Genomic DNA, 26,839 nt, shown 5'->3' on the forward strand with positions numbered 1-26,839 from the left:
CATAGAAACACGATAATGGAAATATCATCACCGACAACTAACCAAACCACTCAGCACACAGCCATTTGCCAAAATTCCGCTGTTATGTTTAATCTATGTCATACAAACTGTAAATAGAAGAAATTCAGATTTTTAATATTTTTCAGAGAAAACTTTTGTACTAAGTCAACACTGTGCGAAATGATATGGACAGGCAGATATGTACGTGTACCGCACTCATGGAATTCAGGAAATGATTCAAGTAAATAAGTGACTCAAAGTATTGTGGATAATGGTGCTGAAATATTACTACCGTGGAACAAAAGTACAGACACTGTTCACGTTACTTAGGGATAGTTCATCGTGGTGTATCTACGCAGCATGATTTTTCAACGTGTTGTGTGACATGTTTCCTCAAAATCGATCAGCAGTGTTTTACTGCAGAAATAGTCTTCTTAACCATTGTGAAATGTGTATTTGGTCTGATACAAAGAAAAACGGACTAACACTGGAATTTATGTACTTATCAAGTACATTCAATTAGTGTTTAAATACGAAGAAAGAAAAAAGAAAGGAAAACGAAATAGTACAAGGCGCTTATTAAAGAGAAAGGTGTAGTTTCGAATAAATGAGAACAGGGACATGGCAGACTATACTGAGCTAAACAATATTATTCGGAACATCGATCATTGAGACTATGAAGGAAATAATTAGATACTTATTTATGGTAAATATAATACAGTATCCGATGAAACGTACCTGGACACCTATTAGTGGACATTAATCTGTGCTGTGTCCACCCTTCGCCATTATGACAGCTTGAACTCTGTCGAGGAAACTTTCAGTGAGGTATGTCAATGTTTGTGAAGGAACGGAACTCCTTTATTCCTCATCCAAGCCGAAACCAGGGAAGGTTGGGACTCAGGGCAGGAATGTTATTGTCTTCAAACCGTCGCCTCACAGACGCTGCTTTATGACAGGGTGCACTGTCATGCAGTCATCGGTCTCCCTGCTGTTCCTCTACTTTAAACAGACACTGTGCTGTAAAATGTGTTCGTATCCTTTTACATTTAGCGTTTTTTACGCACAACAAGGGGGCCAGACGGTAACCACGAAAATCACCCCCATAAGCAAACACGACCTACTTCGAACTTCTCTGTTGGCACTACGCTTGATGGCAGGTAACGTTCTCCAGGGATTCACCAAACCCAAGACCTCCAGGGATTCACCAAACCCAAGACCCTTCCAGCGGATTGTCACAGGATACTGTGTTATTAATTATTCCAAATCACTCGTTTCCAGTCAGCCAGTGTCCAGTGGCGTCACACTCTACACCACCTCAAACTTCGCTCAGCAATGACTACACAAATGTGTGGCTTATGAACAGCTGCTCGACCATTTTACCCCCTTTTTTTTTTTTTAGCTCCTACTCACAGTCCAGCTAGCTGGACTGTTCGTAGCACTTTGCGATTCAGGAGTGATTCCTTCCGCTGATATCACGCAATTTTTACAAACTCCCTCTACGATGGTCAACGGTCCCTGTCCGTTAGTACATGGGGCTACCCGGTCTTGATTTAACTGTGATGGTTCCCTCACGTTTCCACTTGTGAGACTACCGTTGGGCTTTAAATCTACCCCTGAAATTCTATTAAGAACAGATAGCTCCCCATAAGATCACGAGAATAATTAAACAAAGGGTGTGCAACGAATCAGGGCCAGTCATACTTGAAATACGGGTTTCATCTAGCTATGGAATGAACCAAAAGGTCACAATAAAGTCCTTTTTATTACTAAAAAAATTATCTTGATTTCAAACATAGAATAGGTAATGCAATAATTATTCAGTGCTCAGTCGCTGAAAAGCATTATTAAATGTGCACGATAATACCTTGATACAAATGAGTTGGATAGAAAAGGAAATGATAATATGACGTACAATTAGTTGTGTGCAGGTAAATCGCAATTCAGTGCAGAACTAGCTAACAGATTAACGGAAAGATCCAGAAAAGTAAATATGACCGCTAGTTCCCTTGCGGAAATGCATGTTTAGTTCAGTAGCTGAGTGCACGAATTAATTGAGAAAACCAAAACTTTAACCCGAAGTAAATGACTTTGCGTCCATCTCATCAAGTCGTGCACAAATGCTGCATATGCTTACCATCATCCTAAAAATCACATGCTGAGAATGGATGCAGTGGTGGCTCAAAGTTACAAGTTCACCTCTGGCACCTGTGACTGGCTCTGAGACAGGTTCTCAAAACGAGCTGCTGGAAGTGCAAACGAATGAAAATTGTTTCATCTCTGCAGCTGTAAGACGCAGAGCTCTAGCATCTGACGTCTGTATGCTCTTCTTCTCAAAATCATGTTGATTCTACCACGACCAGATTCTTGTTAGCTAATCTCTGTAGAGTTTCTGAGTTGCGTCCAATGAAAAATTTACAAAAATATTAGCAATCTTCCTCCTTATAAACAATCTGCTGTGACTAGCCAGTGACATATTGCACGTAACGTTACCGAGTTCTCATTCTCGTCTTTTCTTTTTTCCATTTGTCAGCAGTCTTCTGACTAGTTTGATGCGGCCCGCCACGAGTTCCTCTCTGTGCCAATCTCTTCATCTCAGAGTACCCCTTGCAGCTTACCTCAGCAATTATTTGCTACATGTATTCCACGGTCTTTCTGTACAGTTTTCACTTCCTACAGCTCCCTCTAGTACCATGGAAGTTATTCCCTGGTCTCTTAAAAGATGTCCTTCCGTCGTGTCCCTTCTTCTTGTCAGTATTTTCCATATATTCCTTTCTCATCCGATTCCACACAGCGGCCCCTCTCCGCAGTCCTTGTTACACTACCACACACTACTCTGCCGAAACGTACATTCTCAGGAATGTCTTCCTCAAATTAAATCCTATGTTTGATACTAGTAGACTTCTCTTGGCCAGGAATGCCTTTTTGCCAGTCATAGTCTGCTTTTTACGTCCTCCTTGCTCCGTCCGTCAAGGGGTAATTTTGCTGCCTAGGTAACGAAATTCCTTAACTTCATCTACTTTGTGCCCGTCAGTCCTGATGTTAAGTTTCTCGCTGTACTCATATCTGCTACTTCTCATTGCTTTACTCTTTCTTCGATTTACTCTCAATCCATATTCTGAACTCATTAGAATGCTCATTTCATTCAACAGATCCTGCAATTCTTTTTCACTGTCACTGAGGATAGGAATCTCGTCAGCGAATCTTGTCATTAATATCCCGTCCCACTGAATTTTAATTCCACTTCTTTCTTTTATTTCTGTCATTGCTTCTTCTATGTATAGATTGAACAGTAGTAGTGAAAGGCTGAAAGACTGCACCCCTCTCTTTCACCCTTTTAATGCGAGCACATCATTCTTGGCCTTCCACTCTTATTATTCCCTCCTGACTATTGTGCATGTATATATTACCCGTCTCTCCGAACAGTTTATCCCTATTTTCCTCAGAATTTCAAACATCTTGCACCATTTGGCATTGTGGACCGCTTTCTCCAGATCGACAAATCCTGTTAACGTGTCTTGATTTTTCTTTAGTCTTGCTTCCATTCTCAAGGGTAATGTCAGAACAGTCTCTCTGTCCCTTTACGTTTCCTAAAGCCAAACCGATCGTCATCTGTCACATCCTCAATTTTCTTCTCCATTTTTCTGTATATTATTCTTGTCAGTAATTTGGATGTATGAGCTGTTATGTGGATTGTGCGATAGTTCTCGCAATTGTCAGTTCTTGCAGTCTTCGGAACTGTGTGCTTGATGTTTTACCGAAAGTCAGATGGTATATCGCCAGACTCATACATTCTATACATCAGCTTGAATAGTCGTTTTGTTGCCACCTCCCGTTGCTACAAAAATAATTTTGATGAGTTCGTCCTGGACTCCCTTACAAAACTTACAATCAATGAACGCTAACTTCATTTTTTGAGTTCAGCAGCTTCCTCTCCCTCTGAATGTCTCATGTTTTTCCATCCCGTCGCAGATCCATGTCTTTTTAGAAACCATTCCTTTCAGCGCTTCTCACAGTGCGAGTTTACGACTTTCGAAGATCGACCTGCTGCCCCCTCCTGTGGCCACTACTGTGGCACAGAGCACCATCTCAAAAAGCGCCCGTCGCTCGGTGAACACCCGCCAGGGACTCTGCCTTTTAGCGAAAAACAGTTTTATGACCCGCTTGCTGTTATATCCCCATGGTCATCGCGTTCTCACTCTTAGCCAGCGGACTCAGCTCACAGAAAAATTACACACAGTTTTCACCACGATATAGAATGAAATAAAGAAGTATTTATTAAATTCACAGTCGTCGGTGTTTGTTACTGTTATTTGCACACTTTCATGCGTCACTTGTAATTTGAGTTGAGTTGGTTGTTTTATGGAGCAGTTCTGAGAAAACTGTCCTGTAACACACTTCAGAATCACGTCACCAAAAACTGACTTGGGCAGTTTTAGAAGGATTTAAATATCCCTGATGGGTTTGTTACTCAGGTAACATCCAATGATTAACACACGTCTGAAGTAGCTTGTCTCTCCTGGCCCACTCATTTAGCTGTTACTGTTTCTATACTGACAACACAATTCTCTTACCAGGACGCAATTACGACTGTAATAGCAAAGGGGTTGTCATATGGCCAGGCGAATCAACTATAAATGTAGTTTCTGTGCTAGGTTCCGAGAGATGGGGATAGATTCAGACGACGAAACAAGCAATTGGGTGCATAGCGTTAGAAAAAATTTAAGTGCAACTTGGTTGTTCTGCTTGAAGACTATAAGGCATGGAGAATTCTGTATTAGTCCTTTAAATAGAAGTGGTCATCAAATGCCGGCCGGGGTTGCCGATCGGCTCTAGGCGCTACAGTCTGGGACCGCGCGACCGCTACGGTCGCAGATTCGAATCCTGCCTCGAGCATGGATGTGTGTGATGTTCTTAGTTAAGTTTAAGTAGTTCTAAGTTCTAGGGGACTGATGACCTCAGAAGTTAAGTGGTGGTGGTGGTGGTTAGTGTTGAACGTCCCGTCGACAACGAGGTCATTAGAGACGGAGCGCAAGCTCGGGTTAGGGAAGGATTGGGAAGGAAATCGGCCGTGCCCTTTCAAAGGAACCATCCCGGCATTTGCCTGAAACGATTTAGGGAAATCACGGAAAACCTAAATCAGGATGGCCGGAGACGGGATTGAACCGTCGTCCTCCCGAATTCAGAAGTTAAGTCCCATAGTGCTTAGAGCCATTTGAACCATTTGTTGGTCATAAAATTTTTGATTGTGGTGACGGTAATGGTGATTATAAGTAGTGGTCGCTATCGGAGCAGAATCTATTTAGTTCACACACGTCTGACTCCATTCTTCCAACTGCTCAAAATTATCACAACGTAACGACACAGCTCAAGGTCTAAAAACAGTCGTGCACTAATACGCTGCGACAAACACGCCGTCTGACAAAAAAAAGCAAAGCACCCCGAGGGAAGGAAGACATGAAATGAAACTTCGCAAGTTGTGAGGGTACGTGATGTTATTTCAGTGATTGCAAAATGGAGTCAAATTTGTAACGAATTTGGCATTATGACCTCATTTATGAGAATGACGTTGCATCCCCCACTGGCCTTGATGGTCGCACTGATGCGGTCGGGAATGGTGTCATAAAGCCGTCGTATCGTCTCCCGAGGCAACCTGGCGCGCTACTGGTGTCACTGGTCTTCGGTATCCTGGAAACCGGAACCGGGACGGAATTCATGTCCCAGCTGGTCCCTCACATATTCTATTGGAAACAGATCTGGGAATGTTACTAGCCACTGCAGTACCCTTAACTTTACGCAGCTAATTCATAGATACATTTAATTTTTATGGACGGGCATCGTCTTCTACTGCTGGCATGAGTGGTAACACGCTAGGACGCAGGTTCCTTGATGTACCGTTGTACTGTCACAGTTCCCTCAATCACCACCAGCCATAACTTGAAGTCGAACCAGATGGCTCCAGGCTTCGTAATGCCAGTAGTAAAACCTCTCCGCCTCTCTGAAACGCTGGAGGGTTGAGATCTGACCCCATACTCGCCAACGATGGTCTTCCGAGGTAGCGCAGAATCACAATTCGTCACTCAGCTCAACACAATACCATTCACCAACAGTCCATGCTTCCTGGTCGTCGGACCACTCCAAACGCAGCCGTTGGTCTTGTGGTTTTAACTGCAACATATGCATAGGATGGTAATTCTCTAGTTCGGCTGCCAGTAGTCTCCGACCATTGGAGCAGGATGACAATGTTGCATGAGGTCCATTACACGTTATTGGATGGCAGCACAGATTTGAAGGGTTTACGATGTCCTTGGCGCACAATACACCGATCCTTTCTTTGACCAGTATCTTGAAGACGAGTATCTCTGCTAATACTTTCAGCCGGCCGGAGTAGCCGAGCGGTTCTAGGTGCTACAGTCTAGAGCCACGCGACCGCTACGGTCGCAGGTTCGGATCCTGCCTCGAGCATGGATGTGTGTGATGTCCTTAGGTTAGTTAGGTTTAAGTAGTCCTAAGTTCTAGGGGACTGATGACCTCAGAAAATAAGTCCCATAGTGCACAGAGCCATTTGAACCATTTTTTTTTGCTAATACCTTCCCATGCATTCTACCATGGGGTCATGTCACATCCGAAAACCACACAGATCTGGATACTACACGACTGACCAGCTAGCCAAATGGAGAACCAGCTTTTACACTTTCATATACCTATAAAAATGTCTCACAGTAGCGTGCAGCTTCGCCGTGTCCTCCACAATGATCGTTCAATACCTAACACTGTCCACAGCACTTATACAAGGTGATCAGCCTGAAAAGCTTGTAAGAGTGTTGCAACATTGGTTGTGATGAGAAACAACTGTTAAGAAAAAACTTCGATATGTTGCGCCAATTCCGAGTTAACTAGCATTGAAGTTAGCCAGTCAGGTCGTCGCGTGCACAAATTCAGGCGGCAGAGACGGTGTCGCCAAACGTGTCCTTCGTTTGGTTTCATAACACTGAACAAGACGGCGGTTCAAAAATTGGACGTGGAGGACGGTAGTACGGATGAGAGCAACTGATACTAACTGTATCTGGTGGGCTGCTTGGATTTGCGCGCACATCGCCCAGACTGGCTAACTTCAAAGCTAATTAACTAGTAAACGGCACAACAGATCGAATTTTTTGTATTCACAACTGCTTCGCAGCACACCCTATGCTGCAACACACTTACAACCTTTTCAGACTGTTTCTGACCTCCCTGTATAGCCTAGCAGGCTTGGTAAATTGAACTTACCTACAAACCGATGGCATGAACGCGTACAAAGTTACTTTGACATTCGATCCTGTCTTCAGGGTGATTCACTTTTTTGGTAGGCGACGTAGTTCGCGAGCAATGCAAGTAGTCTCGGTTATTTTGTGCCAGATAGATAAACCCGTAACCGCACTCAACACCGCAAGGAATACAATCATAAAGACTTGCATATCCGAATGGAATGTATGAGGAGAAATGATTCAGTGTAGCATGAGACTGGAGAATGGCAGTGATACACGTCGGATTTGGACAAAGTTTTCTCTTGGTGAAATGAATGGCAGTTCTGTTTGACGGTGGATAGATCGAAGATAACGCCTTTAACAAAAAGAAAGAACCTGATAGAATCGGATAACAAGATTAGTGGTGAACATTTTGAGCACATGTAAACATTTAACTGTAATAATAAGAAGTGATATGAAATGGGACAATCATGTAAAATCGATATTAGAGAAGGCGAATGGAAAAATTAAATTCACTGGAAGGATTCTGGGAAAATGTAATGCATCTGCAAGGGAAATAGTACACTAGAAGGTAGTGTGGCCAATTCTAAATCTTTTTCCAGTATTTGTACTCTTTATCAAGTAGTCTTGACAACAGACATCAAATGAATTTCGAGACGTGCTGCTAGAATCGCATAGCACATATGAAAATGTAATACAGATCTTCGGAGAATTAAGTGGGAATCCTTGCAGGAGAGACGACGCAATTTTCGTAAAAGTTGGCGAAATTTAGAGAACTTGAATTAGAAGAAGACTAGACGATCATTCTGCTGCCACATTCGTATTTCTGCCATTCGCAGGGACTGTGTGATGTAGTCAGCCCCAAAGCGTATAAGGTAACCTTTGATACCGGTGGGTGTCTATGATTTAATTTATAAAAAACAATAATATTATGTAAATCGATTTATTTGTGAACAATATAAATTGGAACGGGAATTTTCTTTCTATACGAATTGGGTTATTTTGAATCCAGTTAACAAGAAACATAACTACATAAATTTTATAAAATTATTTTCCAACATATTTTCACTACTTTTTATTATTTAAGTAAAAAATATGTGTATAGTTAATATACGGTAAAAACTTTCATTTCCAGAAACCTAAATAATTAAATTCTTTGCCTTCAGTTGTAATCTCTATAATCCGTCTCTCTGGGCAGGAAGAGATGGTGAAGAGTCAGACATAACTGTGCAGTCGTAGAGTGTAGTTAGAATTTCGTAACTCATATGAGCGGATGGGAATCATACTACTGTGGAAGTTGAATGGAAGTTGAGCGATTATTGTGAACCAGTTGTTAAGCTAAAAATGAATGAATTTTTAATAATTAGTGGGTAAAGTCATCGCCTGAACTATTACGATTCTGCAAAGTTTCCACATTTCTTTGTACACGAAAAACTTGAGATACCCATCATACCCCGCAGAAGACAACGGGAGCAACATAGAACCAGCTAAGTAGCAGATTCAAATATTGTCAGTGCGTGCGCATCTACGAACATATATCAGTAGTTTTATGTGTCATTAGAGGTTTAACCTTCATTAAAAGTGACATGTTATAACCATGAGAGCCATCCAAGAGAGATTTGAGTGTGAACAGAGGAGTATGGGAAGTCATTCGGACCTCAGACAATACTCGAATGGAATAAGACAGAATAATATATACGTAATTGATTCAAAAGTCATACAGCGTAACAGCTGTTTGCATATAGGTGTTAGAGCTATGAAAATGAACTGAATAGTCCAATAGTCCGCTGTAGCTGTGTTTATTTAAGTTGGTTAGAGACTCACACAACCGGTTTCGCAACTTTTAAGTTGTATTTTCTGGTAGATATATATACTATGGCAAATGGTATAGTTATTTGTTACGGAATGACGCAGACTAATGGGTGGCATTGGTAGGCAAAGCTCTCAGTCTTCCTCAATTGATAAAAACCATCATCAATGATGAATGTCCAGTCTGCGTTAAAATCACGAACCATCATCATTTTACCGATTAACACATGTTCTTGCTGTAATGTCTCTTGCAGCGGTCTCTCCGCGATATTTTCAGAAATTTTATAAATTATATAACTCAGTACATACCTCGAAATATCTCTTCTTATCTTACCGATTATCAATGCAAAGTAGTTTCAAGCCCATTTACTCCATGGAATAGCTTCTCTGCTATCTATGTTTTCTCTTATGAAAGGAATGAAGGGATTCTTGCCGATTAGCCGTGAAAGAAGGAGGATGTAGATGTATGTATTGTTGAGCTAGTCGCCATCTTGTGAGATTCTGTATGAGAAGGAATTTAATACATAAACTAAACTAACGTAAGTGTGTTCGCGTATTATTTAATTGATTATTATTGACAGTGTCTGCTTACTACGCTGTGTTGCACGGGATCAGTGGGGAACGTCTGATTTACACTGGACGAACCTGCCGTTTTGTATGCTCAAGATATCCAGTTACTTCAAATAAATAGGCTAACACGGTCTTACCAGCAGATCTCCGGTCTTCCCCATGTAATCACCGAAAGTTAATAATTATTACAAATGTTTCCAGGAGATCGACTGACAATTTTCGTCGCACCGAGACTTCGAAATTGCTTCACTGCCTTATGGAAATTAAGTTAAGCTCAATTTAATCAGGATAGAACAGTACTGAACTGTGTGAATGTGATAGGCCTGCTTTGTGAATGAAAATTCCCTTAACGTACGCATGTTTTTACTATCCTGATCAGTGAAGCTAAATCAGGCCGGTGTGAGAGAGGTTTTTAAATTTTAGATTCCACAAAAAATATTAAACTGCTAGCCAATGTCAAGCAACAGACGATGTCCGTCGCAAATGTTATCCTGGAAAATATTGGGTCCGGAAACCAATACACTTATGTGTGTTTGCCTCGAATATAATAGTAATCGTAGCAGCTGACAACACAAGCTACGACGTATCTGGTATATTGTCGGAGAATGTGCAGTGGCTGCCGTCCGGGTACCAACTGGGTGACAGATTCAGCATACGTCTGCAGGCGACTTCTTGGTTCTTACACAGAGAGGAATGCAGGCGTGAAACATCAATGAACTGCCAGGGGTACATAAGATATTGTTATTCTTCATCGATAGCTCCAGTTCGCCGCACGAGACGTGGCGTGGTCCTAACATAACTAGCAGATGCAGCACAGAAATTCTACAGTTTCTTCTTTATAAATGACAGAGAACCAGCATTCGCTTTATTGTTACGCTTCCTCTGCTGTTTAAACATAGCATCATGTGTTAGGGAGCTCCACCAGCACGTCGAAAGCAAACTGAAGTTTACTCACTATGACATCAGACAATACATCCTGTATGATGCATTCATTATGTTCTTAGTAATTCAAAATAAAAAGTTTAAAAATGGAACTGTCTTTGTGTTAGGTGTATGGAAGCTGGAAGGATGTATTTTTAAGATGATTACAGAATAAGAAATAAAGGAAGAAGTTTATGGTTTAACATTGATAGAATATTTCACCAAGTTTTAAAATTAATATTATAGTCAATAACTTGAAGTTATATAAAGTATTCTTACTTGAAGTACGCTAGTTGCAACGCTAGCTGAATATAGGCATCAGGGCTGACTTTGCTCGACTTAATGAATTCTTTCCCGTAGCCTGCATAGCGATAGACGTAGAAGTCTAAGTCCTCCATCAAGCTGAAAATAAAATTACACAATTAAATTACTTTTCCAGCTACAAAGTGTTTTAAGGTTTTGTGTAATGTATGATTTAGCATATTAGTTGCTATGTAGGAGATGCTAATATGTTTTCAGGATGGGTGACTGTATTTTTTTAGTCAGTGGTCAGCTAGCATAGAACTCTCTCAGATTATTTTCGGTATTGTACTTTTTTTACTTGTATTATAACAGTGGATTTAGTAACACAACTTTAAAGCTAGTTTCAGGGATTATGTGTTTCTGTGACCTCGACTGAATAGCGAATTTTATGTATCATATGTTTCTATGTGAGTGAAAATTAGATGGAGTAAATCAGATTTCAGTTAAGGACTTTAGCCATTGTACACAGTGATAAATATTTTAACAATTATCGTTATAGAATCTTCGATAATCTCATTGTTGTGCACAGCAGTCATGCAGGCATACATAAATACCAAAAACGAGCAGTGAACGATACAGTTTGCAAGAAGTGTTGCTGATGGATGCGTAGACGTACAAGAAAGGGCAAAAATGACTCCAGTTAGAAATCATGTGTTTCATCACCAATATAGAGGAGCCCCGAAAATCAGTTGATGGTGAACACCTTCGATAAGAAATTCTTGCTTGCACCGCCTTTATTTTGTTGTGTCAACCTTCTTTCACGGGCAGGGGAAACGGGGCAGGCTGGTAATTCATCATCCACGGCATTTTAAGGAAAAAAAACAGAACTAAACAATGGTTGCAAATCTTGAAAAGGTATAGACTTACGATATACCTATTTTTTAAGAATGCAGATAATTGTGATTTTGTGCATACTGAGTAGAAATGTCGTTCTAATCGCTGCGATTTATGGTTAAATCTTAGTGAGACAGTTTTCTTTATGGCTTACACTGAAGCAGAGTGGTATGGTCAAGTTACTTGCGAAAAGTGAAGATAGTCGAAAATTTGTTGATTTTATGTAAAGATGCAGAGAATGGCGATTTTTAAAAGAAAAGCTGGGTGAGGAGAAAGAGCGTGAGGTATGGAGCAGTGTTGGGTGGATTATCTAGTTTGGCTTTAAGATTATTATCTGAAGAACGTACACTGAAAAAGTTGAGTGTGTATTGTGGGAAATGGTTCATGGAGTCGGGGTGAAAGAAAAGGAATTGTGATACAGCGTTGATTTTTATTTTGCTACAAGGCGTTTTAGTTAATGCCGCCATGGTAGATTGAACACGAGGTATCTTAAGTATAACTCTGATGATTATGGTGACTACGATAAGTGCGAGTAGAGAATAATGTCATATTGGTGTCATTTGCAGTAATGAGGGAGAGAGAGAGAGAGAGAGAGAGAGAAAGAATGGTAGCAAGTTGCCTATTTCCTTCAAAAAGCACCAGTAGCGCCACAAATCTTAACTGGGGCATTTCCAAAACTCCCGAGGTACAACTTCACGAGTCGTCATAGATACGTCTGAAATGAACCCAAAGTATTAGCACAAGGTCTGGTCATAAAGAACGGTTCGAAGCAATCTCTCCTCACCCAGCCAGACAAATCCCAGTAAATTCACACTTCTTACCTCACCACAATTTGAAGTCGATAAGAACACCCAATGCTTACATTCAAAAACCTCAGCTAGAGTTTGGTGATATTAGGATTAATGGAGAGGCGTGCTGGATTTAGTAAATGTTGCGATGCTTGTGGTGGTATGGTCTTTAGTGAGAATTAACAAGTCTAATTTTTACTGTAAGTATGGTGTTTGAGTTGAAACGGAATACAGATTAGAGTGTGTGCTGTTCAAGGATTTGGAGAGATTTAAAGAGCTTTTGCTTGCAGAAAATAACAACAAAATTATTTCTGAGAAACAGTTTTTCCAATGAATGATAGCTAAGATGTTTTTCGATAACAACTGATAACTAAAGCAATGTCACGTTGTACATGCATCGACGCGATAGGCAAGTACACAATGGTCACGACCAGCGTTCAGATCAGGCGCTCTCCATCTGAACTGAACAACAAATTGCATGCAAACTATTTTTTTACCATTGTACCTGACTTGCCTTCCATGTTTTCAAATTATATGCTGTTCTTTTTTTGTGGGTTGGTGATGACTGGGACGGAAATCGGTAGATGTACATGTGCAGACAAAGAAATGATTACAATTTCAGAAAATTGAATGATTTGTTGAAGAAAAAGAGCTTCGAAAATTAAGTAAGCCAATAACGCGTTGGTCCACCTCTGGCCCTCATGCAAGCAATTATTCTACTTGGCACTGATTGACTGAGTTTCTGGATGTCATCCTGAGGGATATCATACCAAATTATGTCCAACTGACGCGTTGGATCGTCAAAATACCGAGCTGGTGGAAGGTTCTGTCCAGAATGCTCCAAACGTTTTCAATTGAGGGGAGATCCGGCTACCTTGATGGCCAAGGTAGCGGTTTGATAAGCACGAAGACAAGCAATAGAAAACTCTCGTCGTGTGCGCGCGGGCATTACCTTATTGAATTGTAAGCCCAGAATGGCTTGCTATGAAGGACAACAAAACGGGGCGTAGAATATCGGCGACGTACCGCTGTGGTTTTGCTGTAAGGATACAGCTGGTGACAACCAAAGGAGCCCTGATATGAAAATAAATGCCCCTCTACTTGTCGGGCCATATGGTGAGCGACAGTCAGTTTGGTATCCCACCACTGTCTGGGGCATTTTCAGACACGTCTTCACTGGTCATCGGGACTCAGTTCGAAGTGGGACTCATCATTGAAGACAATTCTATTTCAGTCAACGAGATTCCATGCCGGAGACGTATCTGGAGACACCCCGGACAGAGGTGGCTCTGATGAGAAGGGGTGCCATTTCTGTTCATAGCAGAACCCCTTTGGTTGTCATCCGTGGCTGCCTTACAGCACAGCGATACGTCGACGATATTCTATGCGCTGTTTCGTTGCTCATCATGGCAAAGTGACGTGGGCCTGCATTTCAGTAAGATAATTGCCGCTCGCACAAGGTGAGAGTTTCTACTGCTCGTCTTCGTGTTTGTCGCCCTCCGTGGCAAGACAGCCTAGGCTTATATTCCAGCAAGACAATGCCCACTTTCACACGGAGAGAGTTTGTGCTGCTTGTTTTCGAGTTTGGTAAGCCCTACCCTGGTCAGCAAAGCCACCAGATTGTTGCCCAATTAAGGACGAATATTAGGGCAGGGTCTTGCAACCAGCTCAAGATTTTGACGATCCAATGCGCCAGTTAGGCAGAAAAAAATGGTTCAAATGGCTCTAAGCACTATGGGACTTAACTTCTGAGGTCATCAGTCCCCGGCCGGCCGCGGTGGCCGTGCGGTTCTAGGCGCTCCAGTCCGGAGCCGCGCTGCTGCTACGGTCGCAGGTTCGAATCCTGCCTCGGGCATGGATGTGTGTGATGTCCTTAGGTTAGGTAGGTTTAAGTAGTTCTAAGTTCTGTGATGACCACAGCAGTTGAGTCCCATAGTGTTCAGAGCCATTTTAACCATTTTTTTCATCAGTCCCCTAGAACTTAGAACTACTTAAACCTAACTAACCTAAGGACATTACACACATCCATGCCCGAGGCAGGATTCGAACTTGCGGCCGTAGCGGTCGCGCGGTTCCAGACTGTAGCGCCTAGAACCGCTAGGCCACTTCGGCCGGCGGTTGGGCAGAATTTGACACGATGTCCCTCAGCAGGACATAAAAAAACTCTATGAATCATTGCGAAGGCGAATAACTGCTTGCATAATGGAAAGAAGTGGACGAATGCGTTATTGACTTGCTCAATTTGCGAAGCTCTTTCTTTTGAACAAATACTGCAATTTTTCTGAAAATGTGATCATTTGTTTGTCTATAATGTACACGACATTTACAGAGTCCCGTCCCATTCGGATAATCCTTTCGTAGCACGTGATTTTTCCTTTTGTGTTAGAGTGCACATTCACCGATCGACGTCTGTTGGCGCCCTTTTTCCTGTTGGCATCCTGGGCCTAGGCATACACGAGAATTGTGATCAGTAGATGGATAGGTAGAGGAAGTAATGAAGAAGAGCTGCATCTAATCTAATTTTCCAACAAACAGCTCAGTTCATACATACAATACCAGAAACAAAAATGATCTGCACAAGGACTTAAAAGCACTTACTTTAGTTCAAAAAGGGGTCCACTACTCAGGAACACTGATCTTCAATAATTTGCCAGCAAACATAAAAAATTTAGTTACAAATAAAGATCAGTAACAGGAGCCTGAAAGACTTACTAGTGGCCAACTCCTTCTACTCCACTGATGAATTTTTTAATAAAAACAAATGATGTATTGTATATATTCATACTATTAGTATTGTTATTTCAACTTAAAAAAAACTGACATGTTGCACATCCACGAGGATCTCCTCAGCACGGATCTATGGAACGAAAAACTAATCTAATTTAATCTAATCAAATGTAATTTGGGAGACAAGTACATTATAGTACAACTAGATGAAACGAAGGGGTATGACACATCCTGAGCCAATAACTAAATGAGGGAAGTATGAGGGTAAAAATTATGCAGGGATACCAAAGCTTGATTACAGTCAGCGCTACGTTGTAACTATTGTGGTCTTCAGTCCGCAGAATACTTTTACGGGAATCTCCGAGATAAGCTACCATGTGAAGGTACTTAATGAAATTGTGCAAGCTGTCGTGGCTGTTGCCATTCAAGATAAAACCTGCGAAGTTGTTAGGCCATGTCATGTTCCTTTCAGTTTGTTCTTACACAATCGACGTTTCGATTCATTCGCTTGGATCTTATTCAGGATCTTCTGGTGACCCCAGTTAGTTTTTTAGCCAGCCGGGAACACTAGAAGATGCTGAGGAAGCAGTTCCCCTAACCGGAGACACCAGAAGATCATTAACAAGATCCCAGCAGAGGAGTCGAAACGTCTACATCTACATCTACATACAAACTCCGCAATCCACCATACGGTGCGTAGCGAAGGGTATCTCGTACCACAACTAGCATCTTCTCTCCCTGTTCCACTCCCAAACAGAACGAGGGAAAAATGGCTGCCTATATGCCTCTGTACGAGCCCTAATCTCTCTTCTCTTATCTTTGTGGTCTTTCTGCAAAATATAAGTTGGCGGCAGTAAAATTGTACTGCAGTCAGCCTCAAATGCTGGTTCTCTAAATTTCCTCAGCACCGATTCACGAAAAGAACGCCTCCTTTCCTCTAGAGACTCCCACCCGAGCTCCTGAAGCATTTCCGTAACACTCGCGTGATGATCAAATCTACCAGTAACAAATCTAGCAGCCCGCCTCTGAATTGCTTCTATGTCCTCCCTCAATCCGACCTGATAGGGCTCCCAAACGCTCGAGCAGTATTCAAGTATAGGTCGTATAAGTGTTTTATAAGCGGTCTCCTTTACAGATGAACCAAATCTTCCCAAAATTCTACCAATGAACCGAAGACGACTATCCGCCTTCCCCACAACTGCCATTACATGCTTGTCCCACTTCATATCGCTCTGTAGTGTTACGCCCAAATACTTAATCGACGTGACTTTGTGAAGCGCTACACTACTAATGGAGTATTCAAACATTGCGGGATTCTTTTTCCTATTCATCTGCATTAATTTACATTTATCTATATTTAGAATTAGCTGCCATTCTTTACACCAATCACAAATCCTGTCCGAGTCATCTTGTATCCTCCTACAGTCATTCGACAACGACACCTTCCCGTAGATTACAGCATCATCAGCAAACAGCCGCACATTTCTATCCACTCTATCCAAAAGATCATTTATGTAGATAGAAAACAACAGCGGACCTACCACACTTCCCTGAGGCACTCCAGATGATACCCTCACCTCCGATGAACACTCACCATCGAGGACAACGTACTGGGTTCTATTACTTAAGAACTCTTCGAGCCACTCACATACTTGGGGACCAATCCCATATGCTCGTACCTTAGTTAGGAGTCTGCAGTGAGGCACCGAGTCAAACGCTTTTCGGAAGTCAAGGAATATGGCATCCGTCTGATACCCTTCGTCCACAGTTCGCAAGATATCATGTGACAAAGGGGAAGAAGAAATTGAAGAGGAACATGACACGGCCTAACAACCTCGAAGATTTTACCTCAAATGGCAGCAGCTACGAGAGCTTGCAGACTTTCAAGAAGTAGCTTCACACGATGGCCTGTCTCAGAGAGCTGATTCGTACAGAAGGCCACAACAGTAACAACATCGTGCGTCTTTTACGGTGGTCAATATGAAGATGGAATGCAACGTCAGTCTCGTATCATCGGCGGCGCAAAGGCACGGGAGTGGAGCGGCGCGTGTCGCAAACGGCCCCCGGCGGGCGCTCGGCCACTCACCCGTCGAGGTGCTGCGCGGCGCGCTGGAGCGCCTCCCTGAGGGCGGCGTCGGGGCGCCACAGCAGGCGGCGCGGGGGCGGCAGGTGGGGCGGCGCGCACGGCGGCTCGGAGGGCGCGGGCGGCAGGTCCGCGCAGCCCGCCAGCGCCTGCTCCATCAGCTGCACCACCGCCACGCCCTCCGCCGGCGAGTGCTCGTAGCACAGCCCGCACACGCCGTCGCTCGACACCACCACCTGCACGAAGTGAAGCGCCCGGACCCTGACTTCGCCAACTCTCTACATCCGCATGATCACTCTGCAATTCACAACTAACTGTCTGGCAGAGGGGTCATCGAACCAACTTCGAGCAATTTGAACACTTAACTCTTTCGGTACGAACTCTGATTTCTGTAATTTTATTGAAACGTAGATGGGCAAGAAGAAAAAACAAAGATCGCATTCTGAGGAGGAAGGTGTTGATTTAAATTCCATGAGAAGGTCCTGCCGCAACGAAAAACGCCTTTGTTTTAATGACTGCCACCCCAATTCGGGTATCGTATCCGTGCCCCTGTCTCTCCTACTTTGCGATAATGTAAAACGAGCTGTACTTCTTTGACCTTTTCGGTGATGTCCTCCGTCTGTCCTAACTGATGCAGATCCTCTACTGCGCAGCAATACTCCAGAGGAGGAAGGACAATCGTAGCATAACCAGTCTCTTTAGTAGCCCTGTTGAATTTTCTGTGCCTTCTGACAATAAATCGAAGTCTTTTACCTACTTTCCCCAGAACAGTAGCTATGTGCTCCATCCAATTTAAGTTACTCGTAATTGTGATCCCTAAGGATTTATTTAAATTGACAGCCTTGAAAACTGTTTGAATTAACGTGTAACGGAAATTTATCTGGATTCCGTTTAGCATCCATTTAGATCACTTCACACTCTTCATTATCGAGAGTCAAATGCCACTTTTTGCACCATACAGATACCTTGTCTAAATTACACTGAATATGGTTCAAATAGCTCTGAGCACTATGCGACTTAACTTCTGAGGCCATCAGTCGCCTAGAACTTAGAACTAATTAAACCTAACTAACCAAAGGACATCACACACATCCATGCCCGAAGCAGCATTCGAACCTGCGACCGTAGCGGTCGCTCGGCTCCAGACTGTAGCGCCTAGAACCGCACGGCCACTCCGGCCGGCTTACACTGAAGAGCCAAAGAAACTGGTACACCTGCCTAATCTCGTGTATGGCGCTGGCGAGCACGAACAGCCACCGCAACATGACGTGGCATGGAATCGATTAATGTCTGAAATAGTCCTGGAGGGAGTTAACACCATGAATCCCGCATGGCTGCCCATAAATCCGTAAGAGTACGATGGGGTGGAGATTTCTTCTGAATAGCACTTTGCAAGGCATCCCAGATACGCTCAATAATGTTCATATATAAGGAGTTTGGTGGCCAACGGAAGTGTTTAAATTGGGAAAAGTGTTCCTGGAGTCACCCTGTAGCAATTCTGGACACATAGGATGCCGCATTGTCCTGCTGGAGTTGCCCAAGTCCGTCGGAATGCACAATGGACATCAGTGGATGCAGGTGATCAAACAGGATGCTTACGTACGTGTAACCTGTCAGAGTCGTATCTACGTGTATCATGCGTCCCATATCACTCCTGCACACTCGCCACACCATTACAAAGCCTCCACCAGCTTGGACAGTCCCGTGCTGACATGCAGGTTCCATGGATTCACGAGGTTGTTCTCATACCCATACACGTCCATCCGCTCGATACAATTTGAAACGAGACTCGTCTGATCAGGCAACATGTTTCCAGTCGTCAACAATCCAATATCAGTGTTGACAGTCCCAGGTGAGGCATAAAGCTTTGTGTCGTGCAGTCATCAAGGGTACATGAGTGGGTCTTCGGCCCTGAAAGCCTATCTCGATGATGTTACGTTGAATGGTTTGCACGCTGAACTTGTTGAAAGGCGCAGCGTTGAAATCTGCAGCAGTTTATGGGAAGGTTGCACTTCCGTCCCTTTCAACGATTCTCTTCAGTCGTCGTTGGTCCCGTGCTTTCAGGATCTTTTTCCCGCTGCAGCGATGTCGGAGATTTGATGTTATACTGGGTTCCTGATATTCACAGTACCGGTACACTTGTGAAATGATCGTACGGGAAAATCCCCACTTCATCATTACCCCGGAGATGCTGTCCTCGTCGCTCGTGCGCCAGCTATAACACCACATTCAAACGCACTTAAATTTCGAATACTCCTCATTATAACTGATCTAACTCACAGACACTTGATGTGTTATATAGGTGTTGCCGCCTATTTACATTTCTCTGTATTTGAATACGCATGGTTATGCTAGTTTCTTTGGCGCTTCAGTGTATTTTGCAATTGGTTTAGATCAACTGACGACTTCACAAGATGGTAGATGACAGCATCAGTAGCAGGGCAAATCCACTGTCACCCCACTCTGCATTGATGCCAAATTTATTCAAGATGGCGTATCCAAGATGGTAACGATATATATGGCAACTTTGGAGTGACATCATGGTGGGAGGTTCAAATTTTGGCGGGAAAATAGGTCAATTGGGCTACCTCCACTAACTAACCCCCTCCCCCTTCCCTCCCCCAGAAACTGGGCGAAAGTTCAAATTTTGAAAGAAAAAAAGTCACTTGGGCTACCTACACTAACCTAATAAAATGGCAGGAAAATAGGTAACTTGGGCTATGTCCATTAACCTAAGTCATCCGACCGCCACCTCTTCCTTGGAATTGGCAGGGAATGGTCTCAGCCTGTGCTGGGCTGCTGGATGGAAAGACATAAGTCTTTATTTTGCATGCAGTGTTTATTTAAACAACTGGAGGCAGTAGCTCCATCCAGTGTGTCCACCATGAGGTCTGGAGTCCAACTGATCTAGTACATAGTACTGCCACCAGACGGCGCTTTCATCCTATGGCAGTCTGCAGGAAAAATGGCGGTAAAAGGACTCAGCCTGTTCTGGGCTGCTGGCGAGACGAAGGACTGTTCTTTATTTATTTTGGAATAATTTATTTAGCGATAGATCTCACGCACTTTATTTATTACACTGATACAAAACACTCGCTCTGACGTTCTTGGGGTCACAATACACAGCTTACAGACCTGAAACCTACTAGTAAGTCGCGGAAATAATGCAGTACACTGATGCGCAAACATGAAAACGACTCGTAAGTAGTCAAAATAATGCATGTAAAAGGCTCTGCAGGGTATGCTCACTAATTATAAACTGTCCAAATAATGCATAGCACAGCCTACAGACCTGTTCACAAAGTAATTCAGCAGACACGTCCACTACGCGTCGAATGGTCAAAATAACGCATATGTAACACTGTGCCAACAAGCTCACAATGCCTAAACAGCCGAAAATAATGTAGTGCACAAACACTCATTGCACGTAAAAAATGCTTTTGAACTATCATCAACTGTAACGAACCAGAGGCTCCAACGTGTCCACATACTGACACTACCACAAGCCACTGCTGGACAGACGAACGCAGGGGCATGAGCAATTGCTCTCAGGCCACTGTTTCCTACAGCCAGCAAATGAAAGATGCGTCTATTTTCAGGTATACTGTTAGAATTCTTCAAGTGTTATATGACGTCACATGTCTATGTAAGTAAGAGCCAGGTCACCCTCTGGACACGCAAGTGTTTACCATTGCTGGCGTGATGCCTCTTTAGCTGTGGTCTGGCAAAGACCTTAATCGCTAAGTGACTCACCCTCGAAGATGCAGGTAAATCAGAGCCAAGTCGACCTTTTAGAGATTGTAAAGTGTCGCAGTAATATTTAATGGTCACTTCTGTAGGAGATTTGTGATGTCTCAGCTTGTGCGCATGGAAATTCTTGTTCCAACAGAAACTGTACACGAAAATAGCCCAGAATGACGCCGAATGCATTCCTCCTGATGGTCCTAACGTGGCACTCCGTCTATCACGTGTTACCCTTCCTGTAAATCGTTAAGTCCTACTTTCAAGAATCATCTCTGAAACGAAAACGTTCTCACCGCTATATAGAGCTCCTATGTCCCAGCACAAAGGATGTCTTATGAATGAATGGAGCATTATGATCAGCTGTTACTGAATTTACCTGCAAAATTACTGATGCTACCGGTGTGGAAGCAATGTCCACCTTTTTCTTTCTGCAGATGACACTTTCAGCGGCAAAACTATTTTATACAGATCGCCATATTGCACTGATAACTAAACCCTGCAAAAGTGGCCTACAGATCGTCAAATATGGGAAGACTCTTACTCAATTACGCTGCTCTGCCACTGAGGGCCAAAGCTTGAATATTAGAGTGTGAAACCAATCTCCAACCTGATAATATATCACCGTGCACCATGTCGATGTAGTAAACATACGATTCGTATCCTGTGCCATAAAAAATCATCCCTTTTGCATCATTCATATAGTTATCGACCGCCAGACACTTGCACACATACCATGAAGACAGGCAGCATAAGCACATTCACCATAAGACTCAATTAAACTGTTCTGCCACTCAGGATGGAAGCGTAAATATCAGCGCGTGAAACTGATCTCCAACCCGGCAATATATCACTGTGTACCATGTCGCTGAGTAAACATACTATTTGTATTCCTGCCACAGGCCAGGCCACTGGCATAGACAGAATCATCCTAGGAAATCAGCCACATATATATTTTATCACTGTACTTATAATTAAATATTACGATCACAGGCTCAAGTGGATGTAATTTGACAATGAGCGGAAATACACCCTGCTGACGGCTGTGGCTCTGGAAATAGAAATAAGATTTGAATCCAGTCGAGGATGTGAGAGACCTTCTCGACTGGGCTGCTGAAGCCATGGATCCTCAGCTGAGAACCTAGAACAGGTGGTCGCAGCACTGGAGTAGGGATGGCTCGACATCCCTATCGATACCTTCCAGAACCTCACTGCATATCTTCCTGCAGGACTTACAGCAGTCTGCACCTCAAAATGTTGTTACTCAGGCTTTTGGAAGGTGTTCAGATTAATGTAACTGGACTGTGTGGTTTTAAAATAATCATAATTTTCTTTTACATCAGTGGTTAGTACGGTGATATTTCTTTTTGGGGGAGGGGGCAAGGGGTGGAACATCGCCTCGCCCTCCTTTGGTTCCGCGCCCACATGTTGGCCTCTATGACGGTTGCTATGCGACCGAACTGCTGACTATGACGTAAGAACTAGTGTTTTGAAACCGGCGACTCTTGCTTGTTTGTGTGCTGCACGCGCAGTGAGCCGTGCCCTCGCCGGTGTGACGCACCTGCACCGTCTTGTCGAACCAGCGGTTGGCGCCGTTGAGGGCGGAGCCGCCGCCGTGCAGCATCTGGTGCGCCATGTTGGTCTCGTCGCGGCCCGCCACCTGGTGGCCCCTGGCGACCTCCGGCCGGCTCTCGCGCAGGGTGCGGCTGTTGAAGCTGGCGGGCAGCGGCTCGTCCAGGCACACCAGCACCAGGCTCGACTCCAGCTGCTCCAGGCTGGCGCGGTTCTGCTCGTCTGCGCATGCCAACGGGGGCAGCTGCCAACGTCTCAAATGCTGTGCATGGGCAACAATCAAATGAAAACCAAACACCTGCCACAAACCGACCGTGGAATGGTTCCATCACGTGTGTTAAAACATTTAAGTGGTAGATGAGACGATTAATTTCTGTTTCGTAGAACGCTGTCGGCCGCTGAAGAAACCACAACCGCACTCAGTCTTGCACTTCCTCGTCCGATGGTAACCCACGTACACGAACGTCTGGCTTCACGTAGCCAAACGTGCGAAAATAGGCTGTAGAAGGATACGGGCTGTATGGTGGATGTTGCAATGTTTCCCCACAAAGTCGCATCCCCACAAAGTCGCAAATCGCTGGAAGTGTGGAGGCGGGCGTTATCGTGGAACAGGGTGATTTCGTTCGATGGCATTCCTGCGAGTTTCGAATTTATGGCGCGTCACAGTTTCTGGAAAGTTTCTTCATAGTGCTGCGTACTGATTGCGGTTCCAAGCTCGAGGCGAAGATGGTCCCTGCAACCGAAGAAGGTCATCATGACCTTACCGTCACTTGGGTGAACAGATGTGTATTTCTTTGGCCGAGAGGTGCGGGATATTTTCACTGCCAGCTTTGCCATTTTCGCTCGAGCTTTCGAACGTTATCATCTTGTTGCACTATAACTCTCGCCTCACACTGCCAATAAAAGAGGCCGTGCGGCAGCGATTTGATGGGAAAACGCTGCAACATTGTCGGTACAGCCTGGATTCTTTACCGTGTGAGTTTCACATCTTTGGCGGCCGGAAGAAAGACATGCGTGGGCGTCGATTTCTGCCGGTCAAGGCAGTGCAAGAGTGGATGCGGTTGTGGATCTGTCAGCGGCCGATCAAGTTCAACGAAATCGGAACTGATCGTCTCTTCTCCTGGAGTGGTAAATGGCTTAATGCATGTAGTGATGATTGCTTTTGAATGGAGCCGTTCCATGGTACCACTGCAGTGGGTGCTCGCTTTTCATTTGACTGCCCCTCATAGTGCGCTAGCGTATCTATCGTTACCAGACTCCTAGTCATTTAGGCTTCACATAGTCAGCAAACCTTTACATTCAAACTGGGTTGACCTTATCTTGGGAAATTTGATGGTGAATAACGTGCAAAAATAGCATTCAGGGCACTTTTCGAATTCAAAGCCAATAATGCAGCATTTGTGGTGCATTACTTAACCTTACAAAATTTTGCTATACATTTCTTTAATGAAGAACTGCATATTTGCCATACGCCGTAAAATTTTTATTACCATTTATTTTCTACCGTTTCAGTCGCAGCCACCATCTTCAACTTTCCATTGGCTAAACTGAAAACCAACATTGTCATGAAATGTTTACGGAACCAAGTATAACATGCCATGATTTCAATACCAGCACAAAAATGTAGAACCACCATTGAGGAGGTAACGCGAGGACTGACCTCTGTTGGTCAATATCTGTTTAATTATAGTGAAGCAAATTTTGTGCTGGTATCGATCTCGGTCTGTTATACACGGTTGTGTAAACATTTCATGACTATGATGATTTACAGTTCAGCCAATGGAAAATGCACGGCATATCCATCTAATGTACAACTTTCTTTCTTCCTCTGAACATCATCGCTGCGACTGAAACTGGTAGAAGGTAAATAATATATTTGTACAGCTAATGATGAACATAAAGTTCTTCAAATTTCTGATAGCTGTACGAGTCACCTTATTAAAAGTGCTATTTGTTTAATGAATTGGTGAGAATAAGAAGGAAAAGAATTAAAGTAGTTTAGGCATTCAACACGATTTATCAACATCGTTATGAATAACAGTATTTAAAGGAGAGACCAAAAATATGAGATTCATGTCCATGCAAAACCAGTATTTACATTGTAACGACAGGCAAATACCAGAAAATAAATGAATGTAACAGAAAGGCAAATTTTAAAATTTTTCACTTCAAATGCAGTACTTTCCCTAAATCTCTCTTTAGTGAATTAAGTTATTCTGAGAACTGAATTTCCCATCTCAAGAATCAGCATGTAGGGACAGGAAGTAAAATATTTCACTAGTCATAGCTTGGAAGAAATTAGGCGTGGAAGAACTTGGCTCTCCGCGACATCCAACTCACTTAAAACTGCCAAAAACCCGTTAACTATTCTATTAAAATTAAAAATTCACTGTTCACTGGAAAATTGAACCCAATTAACTGATACAAAATAATAACGTGAAAACAAATATAATTTTTTTATGAAAAACTTCCAGGCTGACATGCCGTGGTTGGTATGTAAAACTTTCCTCTATCTTTTCGTCTCCGGCTGCGGGAGATGTCCAGAGAGGCGAAGAAGGGAGCTGCAATTAGAGCTCGTGGGAGTGCCAAATATACGAGTGTTGGCAGTACAGAGGGCAGCATAGTCCATCATATGACGCGGGCTACGAGACTGTCTCTGGTAGCGCCAATATTCTCCAATGAAAGTAATCGATCGTCATTTTGTCAGTGTAAAATCGACATCCATATTTTATCTACACTCCTGGAAATTGAAATAAGAACACCGTGAATTCATTGTCCCAGGAAGGGGAAACTTTATTGACACATTCCTGGGGTCAGATACATCACATGATCACACTGACAGAACCACAGGCACATAGACACAGGCAACAGAGCATGCACAATGTCGGCACTAGTACAGTGTATATCCACCTTTCGCAGCAATGCAGGCTGCTATTCTCCCATGGAGACGATCGTAGAGATGCTGGATGTAGTCCTGTGGAACGGCTTGCCATGCCATTTCCACCTGGCGCCTCAGTTGGACCAGCGTTCGTGCTGGACGTGCAGACCGCGTGAGACGACGCTTCATCCAGTCCCAAACATGCTCAATGGGGGACAGATCCGGAGATCTTGCTGGCCAGGGTAGTTGACTTACACCTTCTAGAGCACGTTGGGTGGCACGGGATACATGCGGACGTGCATTGTCCTGTTGGAACAGCAAGTTCCCTTGCCGGTCTAGGAATGGTAGAACGATGGGTTCGATGACGGTTTGGATGTACCGTGCACTATTCAGTGTCCCCTCGACGACCACCAGTGGTGTACGGCCAGTGTAGGAGATCGCTCCCCACACCATGATGCCGGGTGTTGGCCCTGTGTGCCTCGGTCGTATGCAGTCCTGATTGTGGCGCTCACCTGCACGGCGCCAAACACGCATACGACCATCATTGGCACCAAGGCAGAAGCGACTCTCATCGCTGAAGACGACACGTCTCCATTCGTCCCTCCATTCACGCCTGTCGCGACACCACTGGAGGCGGGCTGCACGATGTTGGGGCGTGAGCGGAAGACGGCCTAACGGTGTGCGGGACCGTAGCCCAGCTTCATGGAGACGGTTGCGAATGGTCCTCGCTGATACCCCAGGAGCAACAGTGTCCCTAATTTGCTGGGAAGTGGCGGTGCGGTCCCCTACGGCACTGCGTAGGATCCTACGGTCTTGGCGTGCATCCGTGCGTCGCTGCGGTCCGGTCCCAGGTCGACGGGCACGTGCACCTTCCGCCGACCACTGGCGACAACATCGATGTACTGTGGAGACCTCACGCCCCACGTGTTGAGCAATTCGGCGGTACGTCCACCCGACCTCCCGCATGTCCACTATACGCCCTCGCTCAAAGTCCGTCAACTGCACATACGGTTCACGTCCACGCTGTGGCGGCGTGCTACCAGTGTTAAAGACTGCGATGGAGCTCCGTATGCCACGGCAAACTGGCTGACACTGACGGCGGCGGTGCACAAATGCTGCGCAGCTAGCGCCACTCGACGGCCAACACCGCGGTTCCTGGTGTGTCCGCTGTGCCGTGCGTGTGATCATTGCTTGTACAGCCCTCTCGCAGTGTCCGGTGGGTCTGACACACCGGTGTCAATGTGTTCTTTTTTCCATTTCCAGGAGTGTAATTGGACACCTTCCTCCTTTCTGATAAAGTTAATACGGTGTTTATAAATCTCAGTAGCCTCTTTATGACAATGCGACGTTTTCGGTATGACGCTCG

The 26,839-nt window shown here is 44.0% G+C and overlaps 1 protein-coding gene across 1 annotated transcript in view; it reads right to left on the reverse strand.

Moving 5' to 3' along the window:
• The window catches only part of LOC126088812 (choline O-acetyltransferase), a 125,219-nt gene that overhangs the window by 42,658 nt on the left and 55,722 nt on the right, over positions 1–26,839 (reverse strand). The window contains exons 4-6 of the mRNA XM_049906868.1: positions 22,585–22,817; positions 17,286–17,518; positions 10,827–10,949 (exon numbers count right to left, since the gene is read on the reverse strand). Of these exons, the coding sequence (XP_049762825.1) occupies positions 10,827–10,949; positions 17,286–17,518; positions 22,585–22,817 (589 nt within the window). The remainder of the gene's footprint in view (positions 1–10,826; positions 10,950–17,285; positions 17,519–22,584; positions 22,818–26,839) is intronic.

This window comes from Schistocerca cancellata, chromosome 1 (assembly GCF_023864275.1).
Source record: "Schistocerca cancellata isolate TAMUIC-IGC-003103 chromosome 1, iqSchCanc2.1, whole genome shotgun sequence".
NCBI classification, from domain to species: Eukaryota; Metazoa; Arthropoda; class Insecta; order Orthoptera; family Acrididae; genus Schistocerca; species Schistocerca cancellata.